Source organism: Muntiacus reevesi, chromosome 2 (assembly GCF_963930625.1).
Source record: "Muntiacus reevesi chromosome 2, mMunRee1.1, whole genome shotgun sequence".
In the NCBI taxonomy this organism is placed as follows: domain Eukaryota; kingdom Metazoa; phylum Chordata; class Mammalia; order Artiodactyla; family Cervidae; genus Muntiacus; species Muntiacus reevesi.
Genome location: NC_089250.1, coordinates 272,864,997 through 272,892,915, shown reverse-complemented (window position 1 = coordinate 272,892,915; position 27,919 = coordinate 272,864,997). Strand labels below are relative to the sequence as shown.

The 27,919-nt window shown below is 43.5% G+C and overlaps 1 protein-coding gene and 1 pseudogene across 5 annotated transcripts; both read right to left on the bottom strand.

Moving 5' to 3' along the window:
- Positions 1-290: 290 nt before the first annotated feature.
- LOC136157608 (bolA-like protein 3 pseudogene) lies at positions 291-3,345 on the bottom strand (annotated as a pseudogene).
- A 6,455-nt stretch (positions 3,346-9,800) lies between these two features.
- LOC136161642 (zinc finger protein 665-like) lies at positions 9,801-27,389 on the bottom strand. 5 transcript variants are annotated; one of them, XM_065926643.1, is made up of 5 exons: positions 27,268-27,389; positions 25,315-25,412; positions 24,366-24,436; positions 21,086-21,212; positions 9,801-14,794 (listed from the first exon to the last, which is right to left on the bottom strand). In XM_065926643.1, the coding sequence occupies exons 3-5, from the start codon at positions 24,420-24,422 to the stop codon at positions 11,031-11,033; spliced, it is 3,948 nt and encodes a 1,315-aa protein (XP_065782715.1). In that variant the 5' UTR covers positions 24,423-24,436; positions 25,315-25,412; positions 27,268-27,389; the 3' UTR covers positions 9,801-11,030. The 5 variants fall into 5 exon arrangements, with proteins under 5 accessions (XP_065782715.1, XP_065782716.1, XP_065782714.1 ...); XM_065926644.1 differs by lacking the exon at positions 27,268-27,389 and adding an exon at positions 26,418-26,626 and having other exon boundaries at positions 24,366-24,426; XM_065926642.1 differs by lacking the exon at positions 25,315-25,412 and having other exon boundaries at positions 27,268-27,306.
- Between the last annotated feature and the right edge of the window lie 530 nt (positions 27,390-27,919).

The window sequence follows — 27,919 nt, the reverse complement described above, 5'->3', positions numbered from 1 at the left end:
AAAATAACCTTTTTGTCATACGTTGAGGAAAGAACGGTGGTAGTAGTGAAAGTCGCTCAGTCGTGTCCGACTCTGCGACCCCAAGATCTGTACAGTCCGTGGAATTCTCCAGGCCAGAATACTGGAGTCGGTAGTCTTTCCCTTCTGCGTGGGATCTTCCCAAGCCAGGGATCTAACCCAGGTCTCCCGCATTGCAGGCGGATTCTTTACCAGCTGAGCCACAAGGGAAGCCCCTGTTGGTAAGATTCATCCCCTGTTTTAGCAACAACATCTAAGCAGCCAGGGTATGGTCAGTGTCTGGGGACAGACTGAAAAGCCTGCAATCCGTGCATACCTTTGATTTCTTCTTTTAGTGCCTGTTGGCTGCTGGACAGTTCTCTTCCCCTTCAATTCTTCCGATTTAATTTGAATTTTATACATTCCCCCACAGCCTCCTGGAAATTTTGAGGATTTGGGTCACTTTGCGCTCCCCCTCGGAATGCGAGGAAAACATGCAGTGGGCACAGTGGAGAAGAGGAAGGTGGCGGGCTCCGGGGACCAGAGGCGCTGCTGCGGCGGGGCTCCACGCCGCCTCGCTGGCAGAGGCGGCCGGCCTTCCCTCGTCGCTGTGTTACCTCGTTACACTTTCAAGGCAAAAGCTTCTAACTTTGTAGACCAGTTATGTTGGAAACTAGGATATTTCCTCCTAACAAGTAGAAAAGTTTCAATAAAGATTCTTTTTTCCTTTTTAAAATATTTTGAAATTATGAAAGCACGACAACACATTTACATGAGGCTTTGAAAATAGTTGCAGTTCCACTGTATAATTTTTTAAGTAGACAAATTAAGATTCTTAGGTGGAATTTCAATGTTAAACTCTCAAAAATTAATAGAATGGACAGGAAAGTAGGATATAGAAGACCTGAAAACAACTGTGAACCAATTCAACATAATTAAGACTTATACAATTTCACACAACAGTAGGACACAAATTTTATTCAAGTTCCCATAGACTATTAACCAGGAGACAGTGGAACATGACGTAAAACAAGGTGCTAAAGTTTCATGGCCTAAATAAAGAGTATTGAAATCATACAGGGCCTGTTCTCTTAATACTGTGAAACTATGTGAGAAATCGATACCAACAGGTATCTGAAAATAACCCACATATTTTCAAGTGCAATAAATAAATAAATAAATGGTTTTGTCAGCAGGTTCTTGCCTATCCTGCTCCTGGCAATTCAGGGGTTGGGAACCTGGGTCTCCAAAAAGTTCCTCTTGGACGGTAATTGAATGCAAAACATTTCCTCCCATTAGAATAATTTAAGCATCTTAAGAAAACAAGAGATTTTTCTGGATTTCTCTCTGTACGGCAAACTAAAATAAGAAATACAAAACTATCCCTGGGGAAAAGGTTCCATTTTACAGTGGCATCCTGTATAACATTTTTCCTCTTTGTTCCTCATTCACCTGGAAGGGCAAACTCCACATGGCTCAGTTCCAGAGACACAAGGTCAAAACCTACAGTATGAGACTGGAGGACTAAGGTATGTGATAACTTCCGTCAGTACCTTTTGCTTTTTCTATTTCAAATTGACAAATTTTACTAACCATTGCTTTAAAAACAGCAATTTTCACTAATCAGTTGCTAAGTCAAATCTGACTCTTTACAACTCCATGAACTGCAGCACGCCAGGCTTCCCTGTCCTTCACTATCTCCCAGGGTTTTCTCAAACTTGTGTTCACTGAGTGGATAATGCCATCCACCCATCTCATCCTCTGTCGCCCTCTTCTCCTGCCCACAATCTTTCCCAGCATCAGGGTCTTTTCCATTGAGTCCGCTCTTTGCAACATGTGGTCAAAAATAGCAATACATCTTTACAAATTGATGAAAACCGTATTGTCCTTAGACACATTCTAAGCTTCTACTGCTTTCCACACAACAGGCCAATAATTGAGAGACAAGTCGTTGAGGCAGGAATAACAACTTTATTCAGAAAGTCAGCAAACTGAAAATATGGTGGACTTGTACCCCGAAAACCATCTTACCCGAGTTGGAACTCAGTCCCCTTTTATACTAAAAGAGGAGGGAGTAAAGTCAAGTCAAATTCCTTTGAACCTAAGGAATCAAACAGTTAAGTAACAGAGCATAAAAGTCCAACAATAAGAGTTCCTTTCCCTGAGCAACCTAAACTAACATCAAGGAATCTGAAGAGCAGTCAGTCAGTTCAGTTCAGGTCAGTCGGTCAGTCATGTCCGACTCTTTGCAACCTCATGAATCACACCACGCCACGCCTCCCTGTCCATCACAAACTCCCGGACTCTACCCAAACCCATGTCCATCCAGTCGGTGATGCCATCCAGCCATCTCATCCTCTCTTGTCCCCTTCTCCTCCTGCCCCCAAGCCCGCCGAGCATTAGGGTCTTTTCCAGTGAGTCAGCTCTTCGCATGAGGTAGCCAAAGCATTGGACTTTCAGCTTGAGCATCAGTCCTTCCAAAGAACACCCAGGACTGATCTCCTTTAGGATGGACTGGTTGGATCTCCTTGCAGTCCAAGGAACTCCCAAGAGTCTTCTCCAACACCACAGTTGAAAAGTATCAATTTTTCAGTGCTCAGCTTTCCTCATCGTCCAACACTCACATCTACACGTGACTACTGGAAAAACCATAGCCTTGACTAGATGGATCTTTGTTGGCCAAGTAATGTCTCTGAGGTTTCTCATGATGTACTCTGCATATAAGTTACGTAAGCAGGTTGACAATATACAGCCTTGACGTACTTTTCCTATTTGGGACCAGTCTGTTTTTCCATGTCCAGTTCTAACTGTTGCTTCCTGACCTGCATACAGGTTTCTCAAGAGACAGCTCAGATGGTCAGGTATTGGGATCGAATCCAGGTCGCCCTCATTGCAGGCAGATTCTTTACAAACTGAGCTGTAAGGGAACCCCTCGGGGATTTTAGCAACAGTTATTTTACAGATGGCATAATGATTCTTGCTCTTCCAAAAGACATCACAAAATCCACTCCATGGAGTCGATGCTGTGGGGAACCTTCTGGATCCCACTTCCAGGACCAATGCACCCATCCCTCCCTGTGGGCTCAGCTCAGGCCTTGATTCTAACACACTGCAGGGTAACAGTCCTCTTCCCAATTCCACTTTCTTCTTTCCTTATCAGGTGTGATCATGATTTCCCAATCAACCAACGCATGCAAACTTCATTCACAGCATCTGTGTCCCAGGGAAACTGAGCTAGGACACTGTGGCATGCCCACCCTTCCAGGCAACCCACAGTTAGCCATGAGCCCACATCCAGATCCTCCAGTCAAAGCTGAGACCACCCTTGGCAACAGTTCCACACAACATGATCGCACAACTGTTGCAGGGAAGACCAATTGTGATTCCAAGTTGGAACGGTTTCTTTGCCTTGCTTCTCACTGCTGTGGTTGTTGTAATCATCCATAATGGCTGGCCTCAGAGGACCCTACCTCTTGGCCTGACTGTTCAACTAAAGTGCCTTTGTTGAGCTCACAGGGAGATACTCTGACCTCCCAACCATTCCGTGAATGGTTGCAGGAAAGAAGAGATGAACACAGAAGGCTGGCTGTCCCTGAGATGTACTGCAAGACAGATGGCCCTTTTGATCTTACTTCCCCACTGCCTCTCCCTCTCCATCCTCCCTTCTGACTTTATTTCCTCACTGCTTCTTTGTCTACTTTCATAAAAGAATCTGGCATCCAGACACCAACAATTTGGCTATTTTGAAATATTAGTTAGCCATCTTCTTGGTCAGCTGGTTTTCAAAATGAAGTCCCATTGTTTGCCTCAAGAAGTCGTCTCCTGGAAGCACTGGCCTCTCTCACAGGCAGCAGAGCGAGCTTGAACTGGGTCACACCACTATGCTTGAAACATGCATACACCATTCAGAGGGCTCATCCAGAGGCCGAAACTTGCCTCCTCTCACACCTCTCCTAGACCCCCGATAGCTTCCTCTCCACTTTCCCACATTTTTTCACAGCTTTTCTGTGCTCTGTTGACCAACAGGGCTAAACATCAGAGACCACTGGGCCTGGGCATCACACAGAAACACACAAGCCACAAATGCAAAGGCACTGGGCGCTCAGTATGGAGACCAAGAAACTGGCCCTCCTGGGAAAACATGCCAGGAACTGGGGACATCACAAACTTTTAAAGGTCCTTGAGATTTGGCTCAATTGGGCTCAGTTGAGAAGTCATTGAGAAAGGCCCCAGTCTCACTGCCGCCTGTTGTCCCTGACTGAGCTAATTGGAAGATACCCCAGCTCTTTCGGAAGGGGGGCCTCCTTCATAGCCCCTTAGATTCCAAAGCTTCTGGCCACTCTAACCATAGTAAAATCAGTTATTCCCCACTCTGAGTAGATAAATTGCTGAAAGCAATGCGTTTTCTCAATACAGCCCTCATTCTGAGTCTCCCATTAACATGAAAAACAATCCTCGCAGGATTCTATTCTTAAGATCTTATTATCCAATCATCCCACAAGTTGCACACCAAGACCTGAGCCTATTAATAACCCTGTCTCTACATCCGACACAGCTCTGTACAACACTCATGTCACTGACTTCACAATTCTAGGACAACCTCCCTTCTCCGATTAATTTTAATTAATGAAGACAACCCAAATCTACTCAACTCTATCAAAGGTCTGTTAGCTAGAAGCATTTTCAACCAATTCTTTATCTCTGACAATATTCCACGAACATTCCCACAAATAACCAGGCCTCATTACTTGAAGCTAACTGCTCCTTGTCCACCTGCCCCACATAATCATCTTAGGTTTAGTGCAGCACTGACAGTCAACCTTGAGGCACAAAATCTAAAATTATCCCTCAAATGTCTTCAGATTCTCGGATCTCTTAAAATATTTTACCACTATAGACACCACTTTCCACTCTACTTGTCAGCAGTCCATAAATCAGCATTATCCACACTGGATCTCACTGACTGGAAAACTACCAACCAAAACTCACTTCTTTAATTCAAGTAAAACACTAGTATCAGACTGAAGAGGCTTCCCAGGTGGCTCAGTGGTAAAGAATCCTGCTGCCAATGGAGATGCAAGAGATGGGAGTTTTATCCCTGAGTCAGAAGATCCCCAGGATTAGGAAATGGCATCCCACTCCAGTATTCTTGCCTGGGAAATTCCATGGACACAGGAGCCTGGTGGGCTACACTCCATGGGGTCTCAAAGCCTCGGAAATCTCTAAGCATAGAGACCATTTTATGTTTTTCTCTGATTCTAGAGCTCATACACATAACCAGCATCACTAAAAATAACCTCCTAAAATGAAGAGTCTCTGTAGTCAATTTATGACCCTGGTCATATAAACCAGAAAAGGACCGTAGTACGACTCCCTAACACTCGAGAAAGAACTCCAGCTCCACCACCAGTTGCAAAGATTAAATTGTCAGCTAGTTCCTGAACAAGTGTTTTGGTATATTTACAAAATTATCAAGTGCCATGCAGCAATTATAATCACTTTCCCCCTATAAATTCCTATATATTTCTTGGACGATATATGTTTTCCTCAGGAGTTTACACTGAAAGGAAATTAGACCACGGGCCTCTCAAGGCAACAACTGGATTTACTTGAGGAGGAAAGGTTTGGGGATTAGGAAGGTCTGAAGTCACCGGAGACCACAGATACGGAGTAGAGGAGACCCTATGGGCGGAGCTTAACAAGACTAAAAAGGAAATAAACAGTACCTCACTATTCCCGGGGAGACCGCACCTACCAAGTCTCGGCTTCAGGAATTGCTGTAAACAAACATCTTTCGAGTGAAGACACCAGAGACTCCCAAGCAGTAGGTTCCAGAGGAAAGGGAGAGTGAGGGGTGGAGCCAGGGACACACGCCTCCGTAGGACGTGTGAGGGGCGGGGTCCAGCGGCCCGGACAGGGGCGCACGAAAGCCTACCTGCTTGTTCCTCTTTTTGGTTCCAGGGTGTCTTGTCAGAGTTGAGCAGTACTTGAGAGTCTCTCACGTCTTGTGTTGCAGCATTGATTGCTCATTAGCTTAAGTAACTGTAAACATTTTTTAATAAAAACTTAAAATTCTGTGGGATAATCACAATGGAAAGAAAGAAGCTATTGGCATAACATTTGAAGTCCTGCATAGCCGATGACAGAGGATGAGATGGTTGGATGGCATCACCAACACAATGAGTTTGAGTAAACTCTGGGAGTTGGTGATGGACAGGGAGGCCTGGCGTGCTGCAGTCCATGGGGTCACAAAGAGTCGGACATGACTGAGCAAGTGAACCAAACTGTACTTGGAGTCCTGCTGATGAGGCTGAAGTGATTTCAGATGACTGGGAACTGAAACCTGGTCTGCTGGCCAGGTTGGGGATGGGTGGGGGTTGATGTGGGGTGCTGGTGGGGTGGGGCTGGAAGCGGGGTGCTAGCTGAACCCAGGAATATTCCTGCAATTAGAATTAATTTAAGCAGTTTAAGTAAACATGGACTGGCTTTGTGTAGTGATGACAAGCTAGAATTTGAAAGACAAAACTCTTAGAAAGGGATACTTCATACAAACACTTCTGAGAAAAATGTCTTGACATTCCACTTCTCCAAGGATCAAGCTTATTAGTCACTGCAGGGGCCCTGAGTGCACCCTGAGGGGAATGCAGGATTAAGAAAAGCAGGCACCATACTGTGCTTTGGACATTCTAGTCTTGGGATTTCAGGAAGGGTCTCTTGGGTCCATCCACCTCTTCAGCAAGTCCAGATAAATTTGGGGGACTCTCCTGGTTTTCAGATCTCCCAGTTATTTGTTGATGACCCCAATTTTGTTTGGAAGTGTATTATACATAGCGCCCAGTTAAAAGACACTGAGTGGAACCTCCCTGGTGGTGCAGTGGTAAATAATCTACCTGCCAATGCATGGGACCCGGGTTTGATCCCTGGTGTGGGAGGATGCCATGTGCCTCGCAGCAACTAAGCCCGTGCAACAGAAGTACTGAGCCTGTGCCCCAAAGCCTGTGCTCTGCAACAGGAGCCCCAGCAATGAGAAGCCTGCACACAAGGAACCAGAAAGTCGCTCCTGCTGCTGCAGCTAGAGAAAGCCCATGTGCAGCAAACAGAGGCTCAGCTCAGCCCATAGAACAAATAGACACTGAGTCCTCTGGACCGACCAAAAGAACCTTCACAACGCCAGTCTCCAACCATACCCCAGCCAAGGTTACGTGGAGAATTCACAGCGCGATTGCTGCAAAAGGAGAAAGGAGTCAGCACAATGAAGACTCAGCAGAGCCAAAGATAAATTTTAAAGATTATTAAGGGACAAACAGACTGGTTCCAAGTAGGAAAAGGAGTACGTCAAGGCTGTATATTTTCACCCTGCTTATTTAACTTATATGCAGAGTACATCATGAGAAACGCTGGGCTGGCAGAAGCACAAGCTGTAATTAAGATTGCCACGAGAAATATCAATAACCTGAGATATGCACATGACACCACCCTTATGGCAGAAAGTGAAGAGGAACTAAAAAGCCTCTTGATGAAAGTGAAAGGGGAGAGTGAAAAAGTTGGCTTAAAGCTCAACATTCAGAAAACTAAGATCATGGCATCCGGTCCCATAACTTCATGGGAACTAGATGGGGAAACAGTGTCAGACTTTATTTTGGGGGACTCCAAAATCACTTCAGATGGTGATTGCAGCCATGAAGTTATGACGCTTACTCCAAAAAAAAAAAAAAAGACACTCCTTGGAAGGAAAATTATGACCAATCTAGATAGCATATTAAAAAGCAGAGACATTACTTTACCAACAAAGGTCCATCTGGTCAAGGCTATGGTTTTTCCAGTGGTCATGTATGGATGTGAGAGTTGGACCGTGAAGAAAGCTGAGCGCCGAAGAACTGATGCTTTTCAACTGTGGTGTTGGAGAAGACTTGAGTGTCCCTTGGACTGCAAGATCCAACCAGTCCATCCTAAAGGAGATCAGTCCTGGGTGTTCATTGGAAGGAGTGACGCTGAAGCAGAAACTCCAATACTTTGGCCACCTCATGGGAAGAGTTGACTCATTGGAAAAGACCTTGATGCTGGGAGGGCTTGGGGGTAGGAGAAGGGGACGACAGAGGATGAGATGGCTGGATGGCATCACCGACTTGATAGACATGAGTTTGAGTAAACTCCGGGAGTATTGTGATGGACAGGGAGGCATGACGTGGTGTGATTCATGAGATTGCAAAGAGTCGGAAACAACTGAGCGAGTGAACTGAACTGAACTGAGAGAAAATTTTTAATAAGAAATGTATTCTTCTTTATAAAAGTTTCTGTTACATGCCTATGATGACAAAGCTTCAAAAACTTATATGAGAAAAACTTGTTTACGTCATAATATATAATACTTAAGCCAATACTTCAATGTAATGGAATGTCAAATTTCTATATGATCACTTGATGGTGATTAGGCAATTTACTTCTTGTTGAAAAATTCTTGTTGAATATATTTTCTCTCATGTTTTTGTTGTCTGTTTCTGAAAGATCTGTCACTTGTGGACAACAAAGCACATTGTCAAATATAAAGTCTTAAGACACTAGAATTTGTTTTCACCAAAATTATCAACGTGGCACTATTTATAAATATTTCTATGTGTACTATCTAACTGAACTCAAGTCTTAAAGGAACTGTCTTTCTTTACATTTACAGGGCACCTACTATGTTCCTTGTCATTGTCTACGTCCAGAAAAAGTAACGCTAAGGAAAAACTATTGAAATATACAAAAGAAATAGGATGGCAGTATTTAAGAGATTAGCACTGAAACATACATATTACCACATGTAAAAGAGCCAGTGGGAGTTTAATGTGTGAGCAAGTGCTCTGTGACAATCTGGAGGGATACAGTGACAAGAGAGGTGGGTTCAGGAAGGAAGGGATGTATGTACGCCTATGGCCTATTCAAGATGTACGGCAAAAACCATCACAATATTGTAAAGAAAAAAAAAATTTACTGATGGTGATTTAGGGCTGAACACAGAATCAAAGCTTTCCCACACTTAACACATTTGTGTAGTTTTCCTTCAGGTTGAATTTTCTGAGGGTCAAAAAGTTGATGTATTTTACTGCATTCTCTACATGTTTAAGTTTTCACTGCAGTATGGATTCTCAGATGATCTGCCACATCATTCCTTGTGACTGAAGGGTTTGCCACATAAATAACATTTATGTGGTTCCTCTCCTGTATGAACTGCCTAATGGCGGTTCATGCTGAACATGCACTAGAAACTCTGCCACATTCATTTCACTTGTATGTTTTCTATACAATATGAACTCTGAATTATAAGGCCTGAACACTGATTAAAGGCTTTGTGCCACTCAGGACATTTGCACTAAAATGTTTCTCACAGAGTAACAGTAAATACATACTTATTGGGGCTCCAGGACAGGCACTTTTGCGGTATATGCAGGTTCCCAGTCCATCCAGCCCCTGGACTACTTCCTTCTTCGAAGCAGAATAGAAGGCATGCAGATTTTTCTTGGGGATTGGGCAGTTTTTCTCCCGGCCTCTCTCACCTTGCCTTCTATATTAATGCTGACTTTGGAAACAAGATTTTGTGAAGCAGGATTTCTGTTCCAAAAGAGCTAAGATAAGAAAGGAGGAGGTCAGACGGGCAAGTAAGTGTTGATCACTTCAAGATTCAGATGGAAGTCTAGTTCTCACTGACCAGCTCCGGGTGTGATACCAGAGAGCTGAACTTCTTCAGGCCTTGTCCCTTGTACTAAACCATATATTTAGAGAGGAGACTTCTCTTCTTACCAGAACATTCCATTGATGTAAGGGCTTTATATAGAAAGGCTTTCACTTTTGGGTTCCTTGAGTTTAAAGGATGACTTTTTATGAGCCACTCTTTGTTTATTTCCCTTAATGTAGGAAACATTATAAGTGTACAGATAATTCCTAAAACAGTAGAAGTGAGTTCATTTTGAAGACTGTGAAAAGATTGAATGTCATGTACTACTCATTATATCAGTTTATTCCAATATGTTCATGTTCATACCAGGATGAAAAGAAAACCAAACCTCTATGTAAGACAAAAATATTGTATTACTTCAGTGCAGACTTATTATAAATACCTTATAGAACAGAGTCTTAACCTGTTTTGATTTTTTTTTTCTCTTCCCTGAAAGTTATCCAGTTGTTGAAGCTTCTAACCAAGGAAGAACTTGAAGGACTGGGAGATCTGGTCCCCTTGTCTCCAGGCTGTGACTATAAGTTCCCTCCCTCCATCCCCTTAGGTATTGTTAAATGTAGCAAAGGGATTTTTAGCTTTCATAACCCAAATGAAGAAAGTGGATTTTTTTGTTTGTTTGTTTGTTTGCTTGTGGATTTGTGTAATCATTGATGGCTAAGTTTGGCTGATTGTGATATAAAGAACGGCTTCTGTTTTCTGCATTTATTCATACACCAGAAATAGTGTTTATTGTTATATAAAGACTATAAAAGTTTTCATAAGCCTTTATATTCTGAACTCTTTATTTAAATACTGTTGGAAAATGTGGTATAAATCTTGTGTCATTATTTAATAAACTGTAGTAATATATACTAACAAAAAAATTTCTTTTAATAAAATGTTTCTCACAACTGTCACATTTCTAATGTTTCTCTTTAGTATGAATTCTCCGATGGATTCTAAGTTCGTCAATTCAAGTAAAGCACCGGCCACATATATCATATTTATATGGTTTCTCTCCTGTCTGAACTGCCTGATGATGTTATGGATGACTGTGCCTAAATGGTTTGTCACAATTCTTATATTTCTAAGGTTCTCTCCAGTATGAATTCTCTGATGAACTGCAAAGTTTGCATTCACACTGAAAGCCCTGCCACATATACCTCATTTATCTGGTTTCTCTTCCGTATGAACTCTCTGATGAATACCAAGGTTAACAGTACAAACAAATGCCTCGCCACATACATCACATATATATGGTTTCTCTCCAGTATGAATTCTCTGATGAAGAACAAGTTTTGCAGTCTGATTAAAGTCCTTGCCGCCACACATCACATTTTTAAGATTTCTCTCCAGTATGAACTCTCTGATGAACAGCAAGACGTCCAGTACGAGTAAACGCCTTGCCACACACATCACATTTATATGGCTTCTCTCCAGTATGAATTCTCCGATGAACTGCAAGACTTGAAGTTATACTAAAGCCTTTGCCACATACATCGCATTTATATGGTTTCTCTCCAGTATGAACTCTCTGATGAACAGCAAGATGTCCAGTACGAGTAAACGCCTTGCCACACACATCACATTTATAGGGCTTCTCTCCAGTATGAATTCTCCGATGAACTACAAGGCTTGAAGTTATACTAAAGCCTTTGCCACATACATCACATTTATGTGGTTTCTCTCCAGTATGACTTCTCCGATGAACTGCAAGGCTTGAATTTGACCTAAAGGACTTGCCACACACATCACATTTATATGGCTTCTCTCCAGTATGAATTCTCCGATGAACTGCAAGCCTTGAAGTTTCACTAAAGCCTTTGCCACATACATCACATTTATATGGTTTCTCTCCAGTATGAATTCTCCGATGAACTGCAAGATGTGTAGACCGATTAAAGGCCTTGCCACATACATCACATTTATATGGTGTCTCTCCAGTATGAATTCTCCAATGAACTACAAGGCTTGAATTTGAAGTAAAGGACTTGCCACATACATGACATTTATATGGCTTCTCTCCAGTATGAACTCTCTGATGAATTGCAAGGCTTGAAGCTTCACTAAAGCCTTTGCCACATACATCACATTTATATGGTTTCTCTCCAGTATGAACTCTCTGATGAACAGCAAGATGTCCAGTATGAGCAAACGCCTTGCCACACACATCACATTTATATGGTTTCTCTCCAGTATGAACTCTCTGATGAAGAGCAAGATGTCCAGTATGAGCAAACGCCTTGCCACACACATCACATTTATATGGTGTCTCTCCAGTATGAATTCTCTGATGAATTGCAAGCCTTGAAGTTTCACTAAAGTCTTTGCCACATACATCACATTTATGTGGTTTCTCTCCAGTATGACTTCTCCGATGAACTGCAAGGCTTGAATTTGAACTAAAGGACTTGCCACACACATCACATTTATATGGCTTCTCTCCAGTATGAATTCTCCGATGAATTGCAACCCTTGAAGTTTCACTAAAGCCTTTGCCACATACATCACATTTATATGGTTTCTCTCCAGTATGAATTCGCCGATGAACTGCAAGATGTGCAGACTGATTAAAGGCCTTGCCACATACATCACATTTATATGGTTTCTCTCCAGTATGAATTCTCCAATGAACTACAAGGTTTGAATTTGAAGTAAAGGACTTGCCACATACATGACATTTATATGGCTTCTCTCCTGTATGAACTCTCCGATGAACTGCAAGGCTTGAAGTTTCACTAAAGCCTTTGCCACATACATCACATTTATATGGTTTCTCTCCAGTATGAACTCTCTGATGAACAGCAAGATCTCCTGTATGAGTAAACGCCTTGCCACACACATCACATTTATATGCTTTCTCTCCAGTATGAATTCTCCAATGAACTGCAAGGCTTGAATTTGAACTAAAGGACTTGCCACATACATGACATTTATATGGCTTCTCTCCAGTATGAACTCTCTGATGAACAGCAAGATGTCCAGTACGAGTAAACACCTTGCCACACACATCACATTTATATGGTGTCTCTCCAGTATGAATTCTCCGATGAACTGCAAGGTTTGTAGTTTGACTAAAGGCTCTGCCACATACATCACATTTATATGGTTTCTCTCCCATATGGAATATCTGATGAACTGCAAGCTTTGCAGCTTCATTAAAGGCCTTGCCACATACGTCACATTTATATTGTTTTTCTCCAGTATGTACTCTCAAATGAACAGCAAGGTGTGAATTTCCTCTAAAAGTCCTGCCACACACATCACATTTATATGGTTTCACTCCAGTATGAAGTCTCTGATGAACAGTAAGGCTTCCAGTATGATGAAACGCCTTGTCACATACATTGCATTTGTATGGCTTCTCTCCAGAATGAATTCTCTGATGAACTGCAAGGCTTGCAGTTTGACTAAAGTCCTTTCCAGAAACATCACATTTATATGGTTTCACTGTGGTATGAATTCTCTGATGATTTTCAAGGTGTGTACTTTGTTGAAAGGAGTGATCACACACACCACATTTATAGGGCTTCTCTCCAGTATGAATTCTCTGATGAACTGCAAGCCTTGAAGTTTCACTAAAGCCTTTGCCACATACATAGCATTTATATGGTTTCTCTCCAGTATGAACTCTCTGATGAACAGCAAGATGTCCAGTACGAGTAAACGCCTTGCCACACACATCACATTTATATGGTTTCTCTCCAGTATGAATTCTCCGATGAACTGCAAGGCTTGAAGTTATACTAAAGCCTTTGCCACATACATAGCATTTATATGGTTTCTCTCCAGTATGAACTCTCTGATGATCAGCAAGATGTCCAGTACGAGTAAACGCCTTGCCACACACATCACATTTATAGGGCTTCTCTCCAGTATGAATTCTCCGATGAACTGCAAGGCTTGAAGTTATACTAAAGCCTTTGCCACATACATCACATTTATGTGGTTTCTCTCCAGTATGACTTCTCCGATGAACTGCAAGGCTTGAATTTGAACTAAAGGACTTGCCACACACATCACATTTATATGGCTTCTCTCCAGTATGAATTCTCCGATGATTTGCAAGCCCTGAAGTTTCACTAAAGCCTTTGCCACATACATCACATTTATATGGTTTCTCTCCAGTATGAATTCGCCGATGAACTGCAAGATGTGTAGACTGATTAAAGGCCTTGCCACATATATCACATTTATATGGTTTCTCTCCAGTATGAATTCTCCAATGAACTACAAGGCTTGAATTTGAAGTAAAGGACTTGCCACATATATGACATTTATATGGCTTCTCTCCAGTATGAACTCTCTGATGAACTGCAAGGCTTGAAGCTTCACTAAAGCCTTTGCCACATACATCACATTTATATGGTTTCTCTCCAGTATGAACTCTCTGATGAACAGCAAGATGTCCAGTATGAGCAAACGCCTTGCCACACACATCACATTTATATGGTTTCTCTCCAGTATGAATTCTCCAATGAATTGCAAGTTTTGTAGTTTGATTAAAAGCCTTGCCACACATGTCACATTTATATGGTTTTCCTCCTATATGGATTCTTTGATGTCCAGTGAGTTCTGAGTCCTGAAGAAAGGTTATGTCACACTCATTACATTTGTAAGGTCTTTTCCTTTCTGTTTCATGGTCTGGTAACAGTTCTGAAGGATGTATAACAGCATCCTCATGTTTATGAGAAAAGCCTTTGCAGACATTACTAGTTCTCTGACGTGGTAAACCTGTGGCCCTGACATTTGTCACAACTTGACTACATTCAACAATTATCCCTTCAGATTGTACCACCTGCAATTCATTCTGAAAGCTTGATCCGTGCCTCTTAAAAGGTCTCTTTCCTACATCACTTCTACTAGAATGATGTTTTCTATCAGTGAGGTTTTTGTTATGGGATGTAGACATACCTTTGTCATTTCTTTCATCATCTGTACACAGACAATCAAAGTCATGTATATTTTCCTGGATGTCCCTCAGGTGAAAATCTTTGATTTCAAGGCTTTCAGCTCTTCCAAACATCACTCTTTGAAAAATCTCCCCTTTACCACTGTTTACTGTTGCCTGTAATTTCTTGATCTTATCTATATGAGATAAATCTACAAGACATAAAGAACCACAGGTATTTTATTAGTAACAATTCATAAATAAATTATTTCTTGTCAAACACATAACATTATACCATGAGTCATATTCGTCCTGAAAAAAATTATGAATCTTCGCAATGATGATCTTAAAACTATAGAACACTAAAGGAATAGAACTCTTTAAAAAGGAGTGATCACATGCAATTCAAATTAATTTTAGGGTAGTGTACTTTCAAACACAATCAGAAAACATTCATTTTATGCAAACTCATGTCAGTTCACAAAGAAAACATATTTCCCCACCATGACCTCAAAGCTCATCCTACTTTGTCCTAAACACATTGCTCTCTCATAATTGAGGAGAAAATAATGGTATATTGTACACACTTTATGCATCCTTATACATGTTTAAATGGTGAAGAACATATAGGACTAGAGAGCTGACTCAGTGGTAAAGAAACTGCCTGCCAATGCAGAAGACGCGGCACAGGGGGATACAATTCCGGGGTCGGAAAGATCCCCTGGAGCAGGAAATCACAACCCAGTGCACTATTCTTGCCTGAAAAAAATTCCATGGATAGGAAAGCTTGGTGGGCTACAGTCCATGAGATCACAAAGAGTCAGACTGGACTGAGCAACTGAGCAAACAAGCATCAAAGAGGCAATACACTGGAATGGTAAACAATGCAAAAGAAGCATTCTAATGAATAATGTAAAAAAAAAAAAAAAAAGGCAGTTAGAAACTGTTCAACAAATACTACATTGAGAAAATAAAGAATTCTGTAAACTATATATATATATATATATATATATATATATAATTTTTGTTGTTGTTGGACCATGGGGCTTATGAGATCTTGGTTCCCTGACCATGGATTAACTTCCAGGCTTGCTGCAGTGAAACTACTGAATCCTATCCACTGGACTGTCAGAGAATTCCCTAAAACAATTTAAAAAATAAAAAAATAAACACTTTTCTAAATACCTCTTAGAAATCTATCACTAGATAGATATATAAGCATTTTATGACATTAACAAGTGGTTAATGTCAATTATATTGTGTAATACAAAAAGACCATCATTTTAAAAAAAACAAAAAATATGTGAAACATTCTCTACTTATACAGTAATCATTCAATACATCAACTCCATATCTACACAGTAGCTTAAACTCACCCAGTTCATTGGCTCCAACATACATGTAAAGGAACAACCTTTGGGGCTTTCCTTGTGGCTCAGAGGTAAAGAATCCATCTGCTAGTGCAGGGCACACAGGTTTGATCCCTGATCTGGGAAATTCCCACATGCCTGAGAACAATTAAGCCTGCAGGCCACAGGTAATGATTCTGTGTTCTAGAACTGGGGAGTCACAACTACTGAGCAAACACACAGAGACCATGCATTGCAACAAGAGAATCCACTAGAATGAGAAGTACAGGCATTGTAACTAGAGGGTAGCCCTTACTCGCTGCAAGTAGAGAAAAGTCCCCGAAGCAACAAAGATCCAGTGAAGATAAAAACAAATAAATTTTAATAAATTTTTAAACATACTGTTATGAAGATAAAGGAATGTAATTTGAAAACTTACATATAATTTAAGCAAAAGTAACCTTTGAGGCAAACTCCCTGGTGGTCCAGTAGTTAGGACTATGTGCTTCCACTGTAGGGGGCACAAAATCTCTCCATGAATGGGCAACTGAGAACCAGAGTACCATGTGGCACAACAAAAACAACAACAAAAAAGTAACTTCTGATATTTTCTATAAAACACGCAACAGTCTATGCCACCTAACAGCACGAATTACCACAGGAGGGGGACAAGGGGAAGTAAACCCCTCTGAAACACCTCATCACATGCTACCCAAAGTCAAGCAACAAAATTGACAGGAGTCAAATGACAGATTGTTGCAGAACATGTAAAGACCTTGCCTTTTGGGACCTCTTTTCTTGGAGTCCACTTTCCATGAAACCTCTCTCTTTTCTTAAAAAAAACACTTTGTTCATTTAGAAACAGCCATCTGTAAGTCAGAAGTACTTTCCATTTTCCTTGATAAAATGTAATTTTGAGGTAGGAGTTGGATGGGCTGCAGGTTGGACATCTACAATCAGCTACCCTCCTCTTTGCATGCCCTGAGATAAGAGATAGGTGGGCTCAGGTTGAGGAATTTAAACAGGCCAACAAAAACAGGGTAAACAGCCAGTTTGTCTCTTAATTCAGGGGAATAATCGTGGCAAGGACAAAGAAAGGAAAAACCCTGTCTAATAAGAGATACAGTACACAAATGCAGAAAGGCTCCTTGGAGGTAAAAGTCAGAGGATCATTCCAGGAAAAGTGAGTTTTGCTCCTCTGAGAAGCCTTTACTTCAAGATCTAGGGTGTGCCTGTGTAGGGAAGGGGAGGGTCCTGAGACAAATTAACCAGGGCGGACAAAGCAAGGTGATTGGCCCACATTTCTCATCCCTTTCTTACTAAAAACACACATCTTACTTTCCTTAAGCAACCATGAGCAGTCCATTATATTAGCATTTTGTAGACTGGTGAACCAGTGTAGACTGGTGAACCAGTGTAGACTGGTAATACCAGTGATAATGTCTAAGAATATCTGCTGTCTTATAGAGAACATCTCAGGGTGGCACCAAATGTATTCATTAAAAGTCCAAAATCTCTTCAGTTTGTCTGTAAGAGGAAATGACTTTTCAGTAATCTGTGTTTCAGAATCTTACTTTATTTGGAAATGACCTATATAGTCAATGAACTTTCATCACTTAGTTTAGCACAACCCTAAAAATTCAGGTTGTTCAAATTTGGAGAGACTATTTCAGACAGATATTTCTAAAGTATAATCCTTCCTAACAGAGCTTATCTAAAAGCTCCAGTCACATTTGCATTCTTTCCTTAAAAGTTTCTTCACTCCAGTTACTTTAACTGTTCACTAACTTACTTAACGTAAACCTAGGCACAGTAAAAGTATTAGACAATGTTGAAGACTCAAGACATGTCTTAATTAGATTAGCAAACAAACATTAAAACTAGATATTTAATATTGAATATTTCTCAGTTCACATGAACCTGAAATTCACTTAAGTTAAATTCTCTTGAAATGGTTTGATTTTTCCCTTTTTCTTTTTTTTTTTTTTTTTACAAACAATTGAATTAGAGCTCATTTACAAATTAACCTCAGCAATATTATCCAAAAACAAAGACACACACTGAGACAAACATAAATGCAGATCGACAGACATGAGAGCTCTCGTATTATCCTGCTTGAGATTTAAAATCTCTCTTTCACCATTTTCTTCCCAGCACCCGCACCGTGGTTTCAAATTCTAATTTGCCCAAGACTGAAATCTCTGGGAAAATAGGTTACATGTTTCAAGGACATGGCAAAGGTTGCATGCTATGCAGGGTCGCTTAAGGCCTGTCCAACTCCCTGCAACCCCATGGACTCTAGCCCACCAGGCTCCTCTGTCCATGATGGAACTCTCCAGGCAAGAATACTGGAGTGGGTTGCCATTCACTCCTCCAGGGGATCTTCCCTACCCAGGGATCAAATCCACGTCTCCTATGTCTCTCCCTAGGGCTGGCAGGTTCTTTACCACTAGAGTCATCTGGGAAGCCCTGGCAAAGGTTAACTTTAAGTTTTTTTGGGGGCAGGTCTTTTTAACAAGCTTGCTGTTTTTAATTCCACATGTAAAAAGAAACGGTTTTGCACTTTCAAAGGAAAAAAAAATTCATCTTAACCAGTTTTTTCCAGAGTCTAAACAATATCATTGCCATCCTGTATCAAACAACTTATTTTTCCTTTCTGTAGTTATACCTTTATGGCTAAAATACAGATCAAATAGTGCTCAAATTGACTGTGATAACAGGGCCAGAAAGACTGATAAAAATCTTGGAATGTCCCTCCAGGAAGATGGGGTTTTTGATCAGAAGACTCTAAAGGGGAAACAAATTTGCTAGAGTGGGGAAACCTGGGCTCCCCCTCCTACTGAGAGACAGGGGCCATCAGAAGGGGACCAGCTGATGGAGAGGGAGAAGGAGAAGTTGGCAGGGGTGAAAGGCCACAACAGGACAGAGAATGGACAGAGAAAGGGCAGTCGGGGACACTATTGGAGCTGTGGGTCGGCTAAAGAGAGTCAACTTAAGAAGTAAAGATTTGATCAGCCAAAATATAATGTGACATTGTAACATGGATAATCATCCTCACAAATCACATATTTCTTCATCCAGTTAGAACTTCTCTTTAGACAGTTTTAATTTACCTTTATTTACCTCACGGTAGGCAGAGAGCAGGATCCACGAGCCAACCTGGATGGTGCTAAGCCTGGGGCTTGGGGGGCAAGGTACCCTGCAAAGGCTGAACAATCTCAAGATTTGTGCCCTATCTTATCTATGCTGCTGCAAGCCTTGCACTCACAGGAGAGTCAGGACATTCACACTCAGGGCAGTTTCCATGCAGGTTAGAAGCAAGGTCAGAGGAATGCACTGCTTTGTCCTGAAGCCTAAACAAGACTATTTATTTAATTTCCTTAACACCCTGGTGGCTCCATGGTAAGAATCTGCTCAGTAATGCGGGAGGCATGGGTTCGATTCTTGTTCTGGAAAGATCTCACATGTCACGGAGAATAAGTTGATGAACTACAGATAGTGAGCTTGTATGGCAAAACTGCTCACACCCGTGTGCCCTCGGCCCGTGCTTCACAACTAAAGAAACCACCACATTGAGAAACCATGCTCCCCACAACTACAGAGTAGCCCTCACTCGTCTCCAACAGACAGAAGTCCACACAGCACAAAAGACCCAGTACAGGCCAAAAACAAAGACCTCGCCTTCATCTCTGTGGGCGCTACAGCTCCACTGGAGGGTGCTGTACATTTTGCATGTCAAAGAACAGAGCCGTCAGTTAGGGAGAAGAAAAACCTCCTGTGAGATTCACAAACAACCCCATGAATGGTGCAGCTTCCTCTCTGTCCTTGTGACAGTTGACCTGTGATCACACTGTTGATACCTTCCCACTCATCTGGATTTTCGCTATTAGCACCTCATTCTCCACAATCCAGGGGTCTTCCTCTTTGTGCCACAAGAATGGAGATAACGTTCAGATCAGAAACAGAAATTCCTACTCACAAGTAATGCCACATACTGTGGCTTCTTCCAGAAAACAACCTCTCTTTTCCTTAATAAATGTATCTGTTATTCTTAATACATTGGTGTATTCATTTCTTTTGGCTCAGGGGAGTGTTCGCTGCTGCTTGGTCATCTCTCCAAGTTCAGCAAGTAGGGGCTACGCTGCAGTTGCAGTGCTCATGCTCCTTACTCGCTGTGGCAAGAGTAAATTCTATCACTCTAAGAAATCACTCAAAAAAAAAAAAAAAGGAAATCGCTCAGATCAAACAGTTAAGAAATGAGGCAACAGTATGTGAGCTCAGGTGGTTGGGAGTGACAACTGAACCTGAAGAATCAACTAGTAAACTACCAGAGAAGGAAAGAGCATCCACAGAGCATGCCCTGATAATATCTGAAACAAGTTCAAGGAAGCTGAAATACAACAGAACAGCATAAATGTCATGATACAGGGTCACACCCTCTCCCATCACAACCCACACAATGTTGATTATCTTGCTACAACTTACATCATTCATGTGATGATGCACAAAAAACTTAACCCCATGAAATACACTTAAGACACAACTGAAACTGCTACAAACCATACACCATTATTTATGAGATGATGTTTTTCTAATAAAACCATGGAGTTACATATCCATATCGAGGCACACAGGTATAGCTGCTCTGTGACATGTGGGATCTTCCCAGAGCAAGGATCAAACCTGTGTCTCCTGCACTGATAGGTGTAGAATCCTGCTCTTTTGTCAGCCAAGGAGTGAGGACATTATAAACCAACAGAAAAATACTTCACAAATAAATTTACTATCTGTCTCCTTTTGAATGCATAGGGAACAGTATAACATACAGTACAATATGCAGCAGGTATCTAGTTCCTATCTAAGAACTACTGAACCAAGAACACAGAGCTAGAAAACAGGCAACTGGATATTTCAAAGTTTGAAATCAGCTCTATAAATGCTCAAGTTCTGAAAAAACTCCTTGTGTATCACACATTGGAGGTCACCAGAAGGAAAGACAAGTTCAAACTCCTGATGCCAATCACGAAGCTTTACATGTCTGAGTCACCAAGGTTTTGAGTTTAATCAAGAAAAACAGGGGCTCTCAAAAGGTACAGAGGGAACATGCCGAGGTACCCCAGGGCAGATCCCCACTTCAGGGGAAGTGATCCTCACCTACAGACAGCAGGTTCCTGAGAGTCTCCACCATCACGTCCTTGTACAAGGTCCTCTGGGCAGGGTCCAGGCATTCCCACTCCTTGGGAGTGAAATCTATGAACAGATCCTTGAAGGTCAACTGTGCCTGAAATGAAAACACATTTCACCAACAGGCCCTGAGGAGGGTTCTTTGTTTCACACAAAATGAAAAGAGGTGAGAGGGGTAAAGCTCAATTCAGTTGAAGTAATATTCTGAAAGATCCATTAAAAGCTGCTTGAAGCAAACTGTCGGTCTCTAATTTCCAATTTCCTCTTTTTTCTAAGATTATGATATCCTGCAATCAACATGAATTTGTCCTGTATGTGGACAATACATCAAAAATACACATATTAAAACCAAAACTGGGTTGTGTATGCAGAAGTGTTACATTCAACACACAGAGTGACACAGTCTCACTATCTAGATGAGTTACAGCAAGACTGGTCTCTTCACAGACGACAAAGTCCACAGTCGCTTTAAAGGAACACACACATTGTGATGATGACAACAGGTGTGTCAGCATGTCCTACTCACTAAGCATTACTCTAAAGACTTCACACGGATGAACTTGTCATCAACATACAGCACGTTAGAGAAAGATCTGTGTCCAGCTTACTGGGGAGAAAAGCCTGTCACTCTAAGAAATCACACAGATCAAACAGTTAAGAAATAAGGCAACAGCACCTGAGATCAGGTGGTTGGGAGAGACAACTGAACCTAAAGAATCAACCAGTTAACTACCAGAGAAGGAAAGAGCATTCAGAGAGTTCCCTGAGAATACTTGAAACAAGTTCAAGGAAGCTGAAATAAAACAGAAGAGCATAAATGGGCATGATACAGGGTCACATCCTCTCGCATCGCAACCCACACAATGTCAAAAACTTACCACAACTTACATCATTCATGTGATGATGCAGAAAAAAATTAACGCCATGAAATACACTTAGGACACAACTGAAACTGCTACAAACCATACACCATTATTTATGAGATGATGTTTTTGTAATAAAACCATGGAGCTACATATCCATGCATTCATGCATGCATGTGTAAACACACAATTGCTTGAAACAAGAGGAGTTATCTTTATTTTTTTTCTTTCATTCTATCAAAATTCACTCAGTGTTAGTTTTGCAACTCAAACTTGAAATACAGCAGTGAACATGACGGAGCTTCCAATCTAGCAGCCAGCCAGCCAGCCAATCCACACGTTTAACGTTACTATCGAAATAAATGCCTGACACAGGCCCGGTGCCAAGACAAGATTAAACAGAAAGTCTTAACCTACACTGAGAAATCACACAAGGTCTGTGTGAGGAAGAAACACTTAGGATTGGGAAGGTGGGAAATGGAAGAGTGTTGCAAGGACAAAGGACAGCCTGAGTGCCAGCTCTGAGGCAGGAAGATATTACTGAACAGAAAATCTGACTGCAACACAGGGAATTTGATGGGGTGACGCCAGGTAGCGGCTTATTTATGCAAGATCTATGGATTTAGGACTTTAATCCAAAAGACACTGGAAGTGTCTGAAGAATCTGCAAGAGGAAAGTTAGATGCTTAGATTTGTTTTCCAGAGCTCAATCTGCTGTGTGTGGAATTTGTGTTTACCTGCTTACTCATGGCAGACTGCAACCCCGCTGATGGCAGCCCACCAACTCCTCTATCCATGGAATTCTCCAGGCAAGAATACTGCAGTGGGTTCCCATTCTCTTCTTTCATGTTACTTCTTCATTCAGGAACTTTGTCAACATTCTATTTCTTTTTTAAAGCTTATTTATTTTGCTCATGTTGGGTCTTCGTTGCTCTGAGTAGGGTTTCTCCAGTTGCAGCTGCAGTGCCGGGGCTTCTCACTGCAGTGGCTTCTCTTGTTTTGGAGCACAGGCTCTAGAGAGTGCGGGCTTCTGTAGTTATGGCTCCCGGGCTCTAGAGCACAGGCTCAGTAGTTGTGGCCCATGGGCTTAGTTGCTCTGAGACATCTTCCCGGACCTGGGATGGAACCCGTGCACCCTACATTGGCAGGCACATACTTATCCACTGTACCACCAGGGAAGTCCTCAACATTATCTTATTCTAGTTCAAAAAAACTTAAAAGTAATACAAGCAGAAAATAACATACAGAAGAGTTCCTCCAATCTTCATAAAACACCTGTATTTAAAAATATCTGGGTCTCCCTACAGTAAGTGGTCAAAAATCCACTGGGCAATGCAAGAGATGCAGGTTGTTGCCTGTTCTGAGAGACCACATGCTGAAGGCAACTAAGCCCGTGAGTCTCAATTCCTGAGCCAGAGCTCTAGAGCACAGTAGGTGAAACTACTGAAGCCAGCGCGCTCTAGAGCCTCGGCTGCAAGAGAAGAGAAGCCATTGCAATGAGAAGCGTGCGCACCGCAACCAGAGTGGCCACTACTCGCCAGAACCGGGTAAAAGACACTGAAGCAATGAAGATACAGTACAGGAAATAAATATATTTTAAAAAACAGAATGTGATTTTCATCCTTAATTTTAGGTATGTACTTGTTAACAAAATCCAAAATTATTATTTTATTCCATTAAGAAAATACTGAATCAAGATTAGTAAAGTTGGAAAATTCCCTCATGGTCCAGTGGTTAAGATCCCTCACTTCCACTGCAGGGTTTCATGTTTGATCCCTATGCAGCGAACTAAGACCCTGGAAACTGCATCATGTGGTCAAAAAAAAAAAGAAAAAGAAAAAAAAATCAGTAAGCCTGATTTTACAGTTTAAATTAGATGATGTAACGAAACACTCCCTAGCCCTGACATCTCTTTATGAACGCTCCATTCGCTTCCCAAACACTTAACTTTTCAAGGAGGTGCTCATTTAGTTTTAAATGTACTACAAAAGTCAGAACTGATTTCCACTCATTGACCTCTGTTGCAGATTTTACCGTGTTCTGTACATGTTAATACCTGAGGTCCACATACAGGTTGCCCTGGTTGACAGAGAGCAGACAGCACATCCAGATGGGCCCTAAACAGTCCCTGCTGCCCAAAAGCAATGAGGCCCATGGGTGAGAAGCCCTGCCCAGGACGGTGCCCAGGGGAGCCTCCTCACAAGGGCCAGGTCACCGGGTCATGGGGAGACGGGATCTAAGTGGAGATACAGGCCCTGAGGGAAAGCGCAGGGTGAGTGTGCGTGTACAGGTCAGACAGGACACTCCAGAGTCAGACACGATTGGCGAGTCCAGAGAAGGGCATTTCAGGAAGGCAGTGTGAGAATCCACTGAGAATATGACCTTACCTGAGAAAGAGCCATGTCTGACTCCTGTTCTTTCCCCTCCTGGTCTTCTTCATCCATGAGTCTTCACAGTTCTATCATGAAAGCAGAAAACATGCTGTTTAATGCTTAGAGTCAACACATCCCTTTCCTGAGCCCCAACCACACACCCAGGGAAGCCCTCACCAGGAGGAACACAGTCCTCTGTGCCCACTGTCTCAGGAGGGACTCAGGACAATCAGCTCCCACACAGAGACCAACACGGGACTTTCCCACACTTTCTCTCGGATCACACTCCCCTCCTGGTGCGGCCTCATGCACACAGCAGCAGGGGGCACCTCCGCTGACCCCACGATGCCCTTCAGGTCACACAGCAGGCGGGGTTCAGCCCCACTCAGAGCAGAGCGCCCTCCCCGCCCCCAGGGCCTGATCTCAGTCTCAGAAGTGGAGGCTAAGAGCCCTGGTGCTCAATGCAGGATCCAGATCGGAATCATCCGAGGCTCTGTGCACATTCCTGGGGCAAGGCCCCACACGAGATCCTGAGGAGCGTGTCTGATGGGGGAGAACCAAAAAACCAAAGGAGTATGTGTATAGATACCATACACCCTATGACCATGTGACACATGTGAACATTGTGAAATATTTATCACAAACCACTAATGGACACATCCATCACCAAATTCCCATGTTCTGTGTGTGGTGACAACACTGACGACCTACTCTCCTGACAAATTCCCAGCATGCAGTAACAGAACAGGATTAACTATGGTCAGCGTGCTGCGCATACCTCCCCAGGAAGCACTCATTTTACAACTCAGAGTCTGTAGCTTTTGACCAACATCTCCCTATCTTCCTGACCTTCCAGCGACCACCATCCTACCCACTGGTGCTAGTGAGTTTCATTTTTTTTCCATTCGATATAATAGAAGGACATATAATATCAGTCTTTCCCTGTCTGTCTTAACTCACTTACCATAATATTCTCTACATTCATCCAAGTTGTCCCAAGTGAGACCAATCTCCATAATTGTTTACAAGGTCACCATTGATTGGACAAATCTTTATCCCAAGCTACAAGAAAATTAAATGTAAAGAAAGCAGAAAGCCAAAAGTAAAACCATCACAAAGAACATGGTTAAAGTTGCTTGAAAAGGCAACTTTTCAAAAAGTCACTCAGTTCTTGCCCCATTTTTTCTCTCACATACCTCTACTCCTCACCAGGAATAGGGAAGGGGGTGACCCACACCTGAGAGAATCAAGTCACTGCTCCAGTCCCCACCTCAACAGGCTCTACACATGCATGCTCTTTTAATACAAATAAGTATGAAACACACATGCCTCACAGACAGAAGCTTTGCAATTCTCACTCTTATCTATACAATTTAAAGAAGCAAGATCTGCATTAGATTTTAAAGTCCAAAATCAATGTATGACGACTTAATAACTCTTAGCCAACTGCTTCAGCACTCTCTGGATCTAGTCCCCACCGTCACCTGCACACTAGCTGTTTCCACTTCATTTGGTTGATCTGTTTCCCTACTTCTTTCTACATCTCCCTTTCTCTGCTCTCATCTCTGCTCTCCTGCTGTCCCTTCCTCCACTCTACTTCTTCCCTGCCTCCCATCCCGCCTCTCTCTGCCATCTGTGCGCCTTCAAGTTGCTTTCGCTCCAACCTCCCTGGTGAGCCTCAATCTCCCTGCATTTCTGCCTTTCTTCCTCCATCTCTGCCCTCCCTTCCTCCCAACTCTCTGGCACTCCCAAGTGGCTATGCTTCCTTTCAGCTCGCTTTTTTTCTCAGCTCCTCCAATCACTAGGAGACACCTTTCTCTCGCAGCAGGATATTCTTGCTCTGGGCCCAACTCTTGTATCGCCTTAGCAGGCTGTCTCTGTGAACTGCCTCTCCACTGTCGCCCTCTTTGGGACCCTCTCCCTTGAAGGCTACAGAAGGGGGCGGCAGAGGATGAGATGGTGAGATACCATCCCTGGACTCAGCGGACATGGATTTGAGAAAACTCTGGGAGATACAGGGCTCGCAAAGAGTCAGAATGAACAACCACACCTCCCTATCTTGCTCACCGTTAACTCTTCGGAGATCCTGCTTTTTTCTGAATTTCTCTCCTTTCCCCACCCGCTCCCTACAAGGCTCATTCTCTTCCATGAAGCTGTCTCTTCCAAGTTCCTCACAATGCTCTTCACTGCCATCACTTGTCCCACATGCTTTTCTCAATTTTCCATTTCTCTGGGAGTCGCTGTCTCTGCTTCTCCTGATCCCGCCTTCCGCCCACTATTTACAGAGTAGGAGACTGAATAAGAAAGGCCCTCCCGCAAGAGCCAAATTCCGGCGGCTGGTATTTGGGGCCGAAGAACCATGGATGTGACATGGCTGGCTCAGGTCACCTCCCGCCACCAGGGATCAGGGGAAATGTCACTCTGAACGGCAGAAGGACCGGCCTGCGGAGACTTAAGGACAGAGAGCTGGGAGGGACTGGGGTCTCAGGAGCGGGGCGGGCTCTCCAGAATCCCAGGACCGGGGAGAGAACGCGGCCTCTGCGGGAGCGGGGCGGCCGGCGAGGCCTCCAGGACCCGAGAAGGAGAGGCTGAAGAAAGTGGAGCGAATAAACCACCTCGCCTAATAGAATTGTATGTGGTGCAGAAAAGGTAGAGTGGTCAGTGAGGTCAGTAAACGGTTTTAAGTCGGAAAAAGGTGCGAAACGCAACGTTTCAGCGTTCCAAAAGCTGGAACTGGCTTCAGTGCGGACTTTAAAGCAAAAGGCAGGCACCCCTTCGCCGCTTACGGAGACGTCTGAATTTACTGGGGGTGGTGGACCGGGAGCGGGGATTTAGAGTCAGTAGCGACCTTCAGACCCGGGGTACAAAGAAAAGGAGACTGCGAGAGGCAGGTCCGACTCCAAAGACACAAACTCACGCTAAGCTGGGACTTTCACTCGCCGCTCTCCGCTTCCGCGTGTTTCATGGTGCGCGCACGCGCAGACTTATAGCTAAACGGCTGGAGGCGGGGCCAGGCCGTCAGAGGGTGGGTGGTGGAGAGAAGCCCGACCAGCATAGGGCCTTTGAAAGCTGAGGCGGAACCTCGCTGCGCGCCTGGCGCGTCATCTCGGCGCGGCGAGAGAGGCGGGGCAGAGCGGAGCGACCTTGTGCGTCGGGGCGGGGCGACTCGGCTCGGGGGGAGGGGCGGGGAGGGGCGCGGCGACCTTGTGTGGCGGGGTGGGGCGTCTCAGCGCGGCGCGGCGGGGCGGTGCGGCGGGGCGGTGCAGCGGGGCGGCGGGGCGGGGCGGGGCGGCGGGGCGGGGCGGGGCGGCGGGGCGGCGGGGCGGGGCGGGGCGGCGGGGCGGCGGGGCGGGGCGGGGCGGGGCGGGGCGGGGCGGGGCGGCGGGGCGGGGCGGGGCGGGGCGGCGGGGCGGGGCGGCGGGGCGGGGCGGCGCAGCGCGGCGCAGTGAGCGGACGAAACACTTCAATACTGTCAGTTCAGTTCAGTTCAGTCGCTCAGTCGTGTCCGACTCTTTGCGACTCCATAAATCGCAGCACGCCAGGCCTCCCTGTCCATCACCAACTCCCGG

Coding starts and splice junctions, on each gene's coding strand:
- LOC136161642 (XM_065926641.1), bottom strand. CDS start 22,826: ATGAAAGAAGAGAATGGGAACCCACTGCAGTATTCTTGCCTGGAGAAT. Junction 21,213..22,715: donor AGTCTGCCATGAGTAAGCAG/GTAAACACAAAT, acceptor TTTTCATTTCAG/GCACAGTTGACCTTCAAGGA. Junction 14,795..21,085: donor CAGGAACCTGCTGTCTGTAG/GTGAGGATCACT, acceptor TATGTCTTGTAG/ATTTATCTCATATAGATAAG.